Here is a 10244-nt window from a genome sequence, read left to right on the forward strand (position 1 = left end):
AATTAAAGGTACATGAGAAGAATTATCCTGTCCACTACCTTGAGTTAGCAGCTATTGTTCATGCCTTGAAAATTTGGCGACATTATTTGTACGGTGTCCATTGTGAGGTTTATACTGATCACCAGAGTCTACAACATTTGTTTAAACAAAAGGATCTTAATTTGCGACAATGAAGGTGGTTGGAGTTGCTTAAGGATTATGATATCACCATTCTCTATCATACCGGAAAGGCCAATGTGGTGGCCGATGCCTTGAGTCGTAAGGCAGAGAGTTTGGGTAGCTTAGCATACTTACCGGTAGCAGAGAGGCCTTTAGCCTTGGATGTTCAGGCCTTGGCCAACCAATTTGTCAGATTGGATATTTCTGAGCCGAGCCGAGTTTTGGCTTACGTGGTTTCTCAGTCTCCTCTTTATGATCACATAAGAGAACGTTAGTATGATGACCCTCATCTGCTTGTCCTTAAGGACACGGTTCAACACGGTGATTCCAAGGAAGTCCTTATTGGAGATGACGGTGTATTACAGATGCAGGGTAGGCTATGTGTGCCTAATGTAGATGGTTTGCATGAGTAGATTCTCCTGGAGGCTCACAGTTCGCGGTACTCCATTCATCCAGGTGTCGCGAAAATGCATCAGGATTTGAGGCAACACTATTGGTGGAGGCGAATGAAAAAAGATATAGTTATATTTGTAGCTAGGTGTTTAAATTGTCAACAAGTGAAGTAAGAGCATCAGAGACCGGGCGAATTGCTTTAGAGACTTGAAATTCTGGAGTGGAAGTGGGAGCGTATTATGATGGACTTCGTAGTTGGGCTCCCACGGACTTTGAGAATGTTTGATGCTGTTTGGGTGATTGTAGATCGGTTGACCTAGTCAGCTCATTTTATTCCTGTGGTTACTACTTACTCTTCGGAGCAGCTGGCTTATTGTCAGGCTTCATAGCGTACCAGTATCTATCATCTCTGACTGGGGTACGCAGTTTATATCACGGTTCTGGAGAGCCGTACAATGAGAGTTGGGTTCTCGTGTGGAGTTGAGTACAACATTTTACCCTTAGAAGGACGGGAAGTCCGAGCGCACTATTCAGATACTGGAGGATATGCTTCGTGCTTGTGTGATAGATTTTGGGGATGCTTGGGATCAGTTCTTTCCACTTGCGGAGTTTGCTTACAACAACAGTTATCAGTCGAGCATTCAAATGGCGGTGTATGAAGCCTTATATAGTAGGCGGTGCCGGTCTCCAGTGGGTTGGTTCGAGCCGGGCAAAGCTAGACTATTGGATACGGACTTGGTTCAAGATGCCTTGGAAATGGTTAAATTAATTCAGGATCGGCTTCGTACAACCCAATCTAGAAAAAAGAGTTATGTGGATCAAAAAGTTCGTGATGTTGCATTCATGGTTGGTGAGCGGGTCTTGCTCCGGGTTTCGCCCATGAAGGGTGTTATGAGATTTGGGAAGAAGGGCAAGTTGAGCCCTAGGTATATTGGGCCTTTTGAGATTCTTGAAAGAATTGGAGAGGTGGCTTATAGACTTGCACTACCACCTAATCTCTCTGCAGTTCATCCAGAGTTCCATGTTTCCATGCTCCGAAAGTATTACGGTGATCCGTCTCATGTGTTAGACTTCAGCTGAGTCCAGTTGGATAAGGATCTATCTTATGTTGAGGAGCGAGTGGCCATTTTGGACAGACATGTTAGAAAGCTAAGATCGAAGAGCATTACTTCGGTAAAAGTACAGTGGAGGGGCCATCCGGTTGAGGAGGTGACTTGGGAGACCGAGCATGATATGCGTAGCTGTTATCCTCATCTTTTCAAACTCCAGGTACAATTCTAAACCCATTAGAGGACAAACGTTTGTTTAAGAGGGGAGGATATAATGACCCGGCCAGTCGTTTTGAGAGTTGTAGCCCCATTCCCCTATTTACTGCTCAATTTATGCTTCATAGTTGTTATGTGACTTGTCGGGGTGATTAATTTGGGTCCGGTGAGGTTTTAGGAATGAATTGGAACACTTAGTTCCAAGATTTAAAGTTTAAGTTGAAATAGTGACCGGATGTCGACTTATGTGTAAATGACCCCAGAATAGAGTTTTGATGATTCCAATAGCTCCGTATGGTGAATTTTTATTTAGGACCGTGTCCGGAAATTATTTTAAAAGTCCGTAGTGGAATTTGGCTTGAAATGGCAAAAGTTGAATTTTTGAGAAGTTTGACCGGGGAGTTAAATTTTTGATATTGGGGTCGGAATCCAGTTTTAAAACTTTTCCTAGCTCCGCTATGTCATTTATGACTTGTGTCCAATATTTGAGGTCAATCGGAATTGATTTGATAGGTTTCGGCATCGAATGTAGAAGTTGGAAATTCTTAAGTTCCTTAAGTTTGAATTGGGGTATGATTCATGGTTTTAGTATTGTTTTATATGATTTGAGGTTTCGACTAAGTTCGTATGATGTTTTAGGATCTTTTTGTGTATTTGGTTGAGGTCCCGAGGGCCTCGGGTGAGTTTCGGATGGTTAACAGATCAAAATTTGGACTTAAACAGTTGTTGGAATTTTTATGCTGGAAATTTCTGTTGGAAATCGAGGCTGGAAATCGAAGGCTGGAAATCGAGGGCAGCGCCTCGATAGAAACTTTAAGTTATAAAATGGGGGCTTCGTCCCATTTTCTATTTTTGACAAATTGGAGCTTGGGGAGAGGCGATTTTTGAGAGATTTTCAAGAAAAAATATCGGGGTAAGTTATTCTAACTCGGATTTGGTCAATATACACGAATATATCATTGTTTCCATCATTTAATTAGTGTTTTGAGATGGAAATTTGGGGAAAATGAGAAAGAGTTTTTGGACTAGAATTTTGAGGTTTTGAATGAGATTTTGTTATCGGATTTGAGTAAATTTGGTATGGTTAGACTCGTGAGTGAATGGGCTTTCAGATTTTGTGACTTTTGTCGGATTTCGAAACATGGGCCCGGGGGCCGGGTTTGAGTTGATTTCGGATTTTTGGCTATAATTTCGTATTTTCTTGTGGAATTAATTTCTTTAGCCTATATTGATTGTACTGTACTGCTTGTGGCTAGATTCGGGACATTTGGAGACCAATTCACGAGGCAATGGCATAGCAGAGTAAGAAATTATGCGGTTTTGAGGTAAGTAACACTTCTATACTTGGTTCTGAGAGTCCGAATCCCCGAATTGGTGTTACATAAATTATTTGGAGGTGACACACACGATAGTTGACGAGCGTGTGGACGTGCACCATTGAAATTGTGACTTGAATAAATTCTGTGAAATTGTAAAAATTAAAGAATCATGTTGTTATCTGAACATTTCCCACGTGTTAGAGAAATTGAGCTGAGGCTCTTATTAAAGATCATGTTTAGGCTACGTGCCGATATTTTGGGATCCATGGGGTCGTGTTGTTATTAAATTAATTATTTTAAAAATGTACATTTCACACTCAGTCATATTCATCCATTGTGAGGATATTTATGGGATCGAGCTGCGCGCCGCAGCACGCCATATTGGCTTTATATATATTATTATAATATGGATCGAGGTTGCCCGCCTGCAGCAGGCCTTATAGGCTTTACTATTATATGGATCGGGGCTGCTCGCCTGATTTATCCCTTAGCCGCTTTTATTATTATTATTATTATTATTATTATTATTATTATTATTATTATTATTATTATTATTATTATTATTATTATTATTATTATTATTATTATTATTATTATTATAGGATTATTATTATTATTATTATTATTATTATTATTTTTATTATTATTATTATTATTATTATTATTATTATTATTATTATTATTATTATTATTATTATTATTATTATTGGCTTTATTATTATTATTATTATTATTATTATTATTATTATTATTATTATTATTATTATTATTATTATTATTATTATTATTATTATTATTATTATTATTTTGGTTTCTCGCCCGGCAATTGAAATTAGTGTCGTATAAAACTCATTAAAAGGATCCCCTCCGGAATCTGTACACACCCCCAGTGAGCGTAGATGATTATATATTCGGGATGGACTTCCTAGGGCATGGACTTGCCTTACTTATTTATATTGTGATGAATTTCGCTGGACATGGATCTTGTCCGTATCATTTACATTTGGGGATAAATTATCCAAGGGTTTGATTGGCCTTATACGGTACTGAGTGACTGACTGTCAGTCGATGTGTATGTATATACGAGAATGGAATATCCCTGGGCTGGATTGGCCATAAACAATACCGAGTGACCGAATGAATTCTGACCAGTAGTACATGAGGTCTTTCCACTGAGATGCCATATTCCTCATATCATGTAATATTGATCTATTTTTGCTTGTACTGAGTTTAACTATTGAACTTGAAAGTATGCCTACATTTCTGTACCATTATTTATGTACTGGATTGTATTTGCGGAACTCATCATTACTTTCAGCCCAAAAGTTAGTCTTGTTACTTATTGAGTTGGTTGTACTCGTACTACATTCTGCACCTCGTGTGCAGATCCAGGTGCTTATGGACACGACGACTGTTAGATATCAAAGTGCTATCAGTTGGAGACTATCAAGGTAGCTGCCTGGAGTCCGTTGACCTTGACCTTTTTTCCTTCAGTTATTGTACTGTTCTATACTTTCAGATAATGTTTTATTAGTCAGACTTTGTATTCATATTAGATGCTTATGTATTCAGTGACACCGGGTTTTGGGAGTGTTTATATCTGTATTTGTGAGTGATTTTCCGCTGAATTTAAATATTATGTTTTCAAACTTCAAAGATATGGTGATTTATTGAGATTGTCGGTTTGCCTAGTATTGAGATAGGCGCCATCACGACATGTGAGATTTTGGGTCATGAAATCTAGAATGAAAATGATTCCTTACAGTGAGGCTAAAATTTGCAGGAAAATCATTAAGTATAAATTTACTGGCAAAATCAAAAGATTATATGAGTGGTTTTGATGAGTTGTCATCCATAATATTTGAGCTAGTCGAATTTGGTAGCTTATTGAATTGAAAATGCTGCGGGGCATGCACATATCCAAATGCCCTTTATAGTAGTAATAGATAATGTCATTCGCAAAAGCTGCCAGACTATATTTAGATAGGAAACTACTGAACAAATGAAAAGAAATCAAGCCATCATGTTCGATGTTTGCAGGCAACAGGACTTTGGCAAAAATGAAAGTGAAGTAGATTTCACTGAGCTCGGAAAAATAAGATGACATTTGAGGATCAAGAAAAGGAACATTGGAAGTACCTGAATCACATTATGTATCTAAAACTACAACCTCAAGTAACTATAACAAAGAGATTGATGAAAATCAAAAAAAGACTCTGAATTTTGAAGTTTTATGTTTTTCTGTTTGGTCCAAAGACATACTTGATGATCGAATCTTTGATCGATAGCAATTCAGGGAACTCATTTTTCAGCTTTGTCGTGTCAAGCTCATTGTTACTTCTCGGTGCAACGATCACTTTTGCTTGTTCTTGAAGATTAAAATTCTGCCATTTGAAGTTGGGATCTATGTATTCTCTGTACATCTCTAGAATCTCATTGTGGCTCACAACTCCTGGATTGGTGAAGTTCCATATTCCTCTGCAGTTTCTCTTTGCCATCTCAATAGAGATTGGTAGCAGCTCATCTAGCACTGTCATGCTATTTGGTATGTTTACCACTTTATCATAACGCGTGATCTTTGTGATGAAGTTTCTCGGGTTGCAAAGGTCAGATGATATTGGCATTCTCACTCGGAGGGTACAAACATTTTCATATTCTTTTAGAAGCTCCTCAACCTACAGATATTAACAGAATGCTTCAGTTGTTATGTTATAGAAATCAAATTAAAATGAAAATGTAAATGTAGTTGCTGCCTCTGGCATTAAAGCCAAGGGTCATGTGTTGTTCCATTGTTGCTCAAGAAAAGGCCATTAATTGTAGACAAGGCAACTAAATATTTGCCTGTGCTTTAAAAGAGTTCTTGTTAGTAGCAATGAAATGCTTAATCAGAATGAATTAGTTACCATGGCTTTGGTCTTGGAGTAGAATGATCCTGTAAAATTTGGTTTGTCTTCCTCTTTGAATCCAATACCTGAGCCTAGTGGGTGCCTCTCGTCATACTCGAAAATGCATCCTGTAGCGAAATTCATCACCAAGATATCCACTTCTCTACAGATATCAGCCAAAGTTAGTGTACCAACGACGTTAGTTCTAATTGTCTCTACTTTATGTGATTCACACCAATCCACATTAGGCCTCCCAGTAACACCAGCCGCATTGAAAACATGGGTCGGCCTTACTCTTATCATGTCATGCATTAGCGAATTCCTATCCTGCAGTCGTCCTGTCCCATACTCGTATGCTATTCCACGTTCTTCACAAATCTTTCCTAACAACCCTCCGATCCAACCACTTCTTCCATAAATCAAGAACTTTAAGTCTGAGCCACAGCCTTTCTTGCTTCCTTTTATAAGCTGCAACAAGCACCCTTCATCATGTGAAGGCATAATGTTGGAAATTCTTGGATGCGGGTGAAGGGCTCCGGTTATATCACCCCACCAATCAGGATTTTTGGTGTACCATTCCAGAGTCATCTTTAGTCCTTCCTCCCAAGAGGTCTGTTCTCGCCACCCTAACTTCTTAAGCTTTTGATCATCCAAGAAATACCTTTGGTCATTAAACGGCCTGTCTTGCACAAACTTGATCACTTCTTGAGCATTCAAGCCGAATAATTTGCATATGTCCTCAGCCACATCCAAAACTCGCCTCTCCTTTTTAGTGCCAATGTTATACACATGTCCAATCACCCCTTTATGCAGTATCACATCAAATGCCTCAGCAACATCATCAGAGTACAAATAGCTCCTAACATTCGATCCATCCCCATGAATTGGCAAACGCTCGCCTTTCATGGCAAGAATAATGAACTTTGGGATCAACTTCTCAGGGAACTGATTTGGTCCATACACGTTATTCCCTCGGGTTGTGATTGTCGGTAGGCCATAAGACCTATGGTAAGCCATGACAAGCATTTCAGCGCCAGCTTTAGTAGCAGAATATGGATTAGTAGGAAGGAGTTGAGAAGCTTCAGGATTGCCAATGTCAGTCTCCAAATCAGTCTCACCATAAACTTCATCTGTACTAACATGAATGAATCTCTTGATAGATTTAGTCAACTTACAAGCTTCAAGAAGTACATGTGTACCATAAATGTTATTGATTGTGAACTCAAATGAATTTCCAAATGAATTATCCACATGAGTCTGTGCTGCAAAATGCATAATTGTGTCAATCTTCTCCTCAACCAAAAGATGGTTGATAAGATCAGCACTTGTAATATCAGCCTTGACAAATTTGAAATTAGGAGATGAGTAACTCGGCCCCAAATTTTTCAAGCTCGAACAATAATCGAGCTTGTCAAGAGCAACAATCCTGTAGTCAGGATAAAGCTTGGTCAATCTGTTGGTTACATGGGATGGAATGAAGCCTGCTGCACCAGTTATGAGGATGTTTTTGGGTACATAAGGAGTTGGTTCGGACATCCTTGTTTCTCTGCTGTTTTAATGCACTGTTACAGAATCATAGGGAAGAAACATTTAGGCCTTTGCTTAACATGAAAAAAAAGAACAAAAGCATTATAAGTTTTATTAGTTCTACTGACCTTAAAAGTAATACTTCTTGCTATTCTAATATGAAGTCAACTACCTTCGCTCTTATACGTAGTGATCAGAGTTGACTATATATCATGAATTTCTGGAACAATCAATTTCATCATTCTAAATGGAGAAAATGATATGTCTTGGGCCAGAGGTGATGTAATATAGTTTCAAAGGGTTAGACTGGACCAAATATATTTTACATGGAAATATATATAAACGTGAAAAATCACTATACTAAATTTGAACCCGTTTGGGGTGCGGCTTTTCCCCAGACCCTGCGTGAACGCATGATGCTTTGTGCACCGGACTGCCTTATTTTTAAAGAATTTTGAACCCACAAAAGTGTAATGAATTTTGTGGTGAGAAGTGAGAACATTAATATTTCTCCCATCAAATTTAAATCCTGGATCCACACACCTCTTTATCCGTGGAGACCATTACTCTTTTACACTTCAGATTAATTGATTCTAGTTTATTTTAGACATGTTTGAATAATGGGATTCTTTTTATTTGATTTTAACGCATAAATCTTGATAAATACAGTAAAAATTATCTTCAAAGAAAAATTCAAGATTATATTATGCAACCAATAGAAAACTGAATCAATAACACCAACAAATTGATACCAACAACACAAACAAATAGAAAAAAAAACAAACAGTATTTTGACTTACACTTTTCACTTCATGGAATTTTTGAATCGCAGAGGAAATAACACGGATTGTACACATAAAAAAAGAAGGAAATGAAGTAAAGAGACTCTAATGCATGAATTTAGTGACAGTTACGTTGAAGGAAAGGAAAGAGAGTAAAAAGGTAGAGAAAACAAAAGTAGCAGAGATACGTACGTACGACTGTTGATGATGCGTGAAGATAGCAAAAGTAGTAGAGATTAAGCGGGTCTCTAGTTCCTCTTTTTCAGGTTGAAAGAAATATGCCAACGAGATTAGATTATATTACACTTTGACACCTCTACACTTTTTATAATGACCACATGTCTTTTTCTCTTCTATGTAATTGATAATTGAAACATGAAGTTGAATTCGAACATAACTAAAATCAACTAAAGAGGCAGTCATAACGTACCTATTTGGAAAGAAAGAGAAAAGAAAACTCATCACTCTAGTGAAAGAAGAGATATAGAGAGGATGGACCAATTTAAGTTATTTAAGTGGATGTTTGTGTTATTATACATCTTATAGCCTGCTTGCCAAAACTTTTTGGAGGCCAAAACATTTGTTTTCCAAAAAAAATTACTTTCGTAAAAATTTGAGGTGTTTGGTCACTTTTGAGCAGGAGCAGTTTCCTAAAAATTATCTTTTGAAATAAAACAATAAGGAAAAGAATAATATTGCAAGGAAAAGAGAGGTAATTCTTATTGAATTTAGGGATGAATTACAATGGGGTAAGACCCCTCTATTTATAGGGAGAAAATGACTTAGCCACAAAGTAACAAACTCTCTAAAAGATAGACATTCCCTCTAAGTACAATTCTATTCATAATCCCCCCCCCTGAATGTCTATTCAATAAATAATGTGCCTCGTTAAAACCTTAACTAAAATAAAACCCAATGAGAAACAATTCTAGTGAAGAAAAAAGAGTACACATATTTAGAAATATGCCTTTTAGTTACCTTGCTAAAAATCTTGCAAGGAAACCCAGTGGGACAAAACCTTATAAGGGAAAAAGAGTACAACGTGTATTAACTCCCCTTGATAAGTGTATCAATTCACATCTTTGAACCTTCGCATCCCAATCTTGTACACTAGCTTCTTGAAGGTTGACGTCGGTAGAGATTTGGTGAACAAATCAGCCATATTATCACTTGAACGAATCTGTTGTACATTGATATCACCATTCTTTTGAAGCTCATGTGTGAAAAATAACTTCGGTGAAATGCACTTTGTCCTATCTCCTTTTAGGACTCCTCCATTCAATTGGACTATGCATGCTGCATTATCTTCATACAAAATCGTGGGTAGTTTGTCACATTTCAAACCATATTTGTCTCGAATAAGATGTATTATAGACCTCAACCACATACATTCTCGACTTGCTTCATGAATAGTAATTATCTCAGCATGATTAGATAAAGTAGCCATGATTGATTGCTTAATCGATCGCCAAGATATGACAGTACCTCCACAAGTAAACACATAGCCTATTTGAGATCGTGCCTTATTTGTATCGGATAAATACCCAGCATCGGCATAACCAACAAGATCGGAACTACAATTATTGCCATAAAATAAGCCCATATCGGTAGTCCCTTTTAGATACCGCAATATGTGTTTGATTCCATTCCAATATCTCCTTGTAGGAGCAGAGCTATATCTTGCTAAGACATTAACTGAAAAAGTTATGTCAGGCCTTGTTGTATTAGCAAGATACATTAGTGCACCAATTGCACTAAGATATGGTACTTTAGGACCAAGTAGCTCTTCATTCTTTTCTTGAGGTCGGAACGGATCCTTATTCACATCAAGTGATCGAACCACTATCGGAGTACTTAATGGATGTGCTCCATTCATGTAAAACCGTTTCAATACCTTTTCTGTGTAGGCAGATT

General features: G+C 37.6%; 1 protein-coding gene across 1 annotated transcript; it reads right to left on the reverse strand.

Annotated features, from left to right (window-relative positions):
* Window positions 1–5148: 5148 nt before the first annotated feature.
* Window positions 5149–8495, reverse strand: LOC107831640 (trifunctional UDP-glucose 4,6-dehydratase/UDP-4-keto-6-deoxy-D-glucose 3,5-epimerase/UDP-4-keto-L-rhamnose-reductase RHM1-like). The gene is made up of 3 exons (XM_016659421.2): window positions 8349–8495; window positions 6040–7583; window positions 5149–5811 (listed from the first exon to the last, which is right to left on the reverse strand). The coding sequence occupies exons 2-3, from the start codon at window positions 7555–7557 to the stop codon at window positions 5368–5370; spliced, it is 1962 nt and encodes a 653-aa protein (XP_016514907.2). The 5' UTR covers window positions 7558–7583; window positions 8349–8495; the 3' UTR covers window positions 5149–5367.
* Between the last annotated feature and the right edge of the window lie 1749 nt (window positions 8496–10244).

The sequence above is a fragment of the Nicotiana tabacum genome, chromosome 23 (assembly GCF_000715075.1).
Source record: "Nicotiana tabacum cultivar K326 chromosome 23, ASM71507v2, whole genome shotgun sequence".
In the NCBI taxonomy this organism is placed as follows: Eukaryota; Viridiplantae; Streptophyta; class Magnoliopsida; order Solanales; family Solanaceae; genus Nicotiana; species Nicotiana tabacum.

What these genes read in the sequence shown, in the direction of transcription:
- LOC107831640 (XM_016659421.2), bottom strand. Translation starts at nt 7,557, where the DNA reads ATGTCCGAACCAACTCCTTATGTACCCAAAAACATCCTCATAACTGGT. An exon ending in ACTCCAAGACCAAAGCCATG is followed by an intron (nt 5,812 to 6,039) that starts GTAACTAATTCA and finishes TAATATCTGTAG; the next exon opens with GTTGAGGAGCTTCTAAAAGA.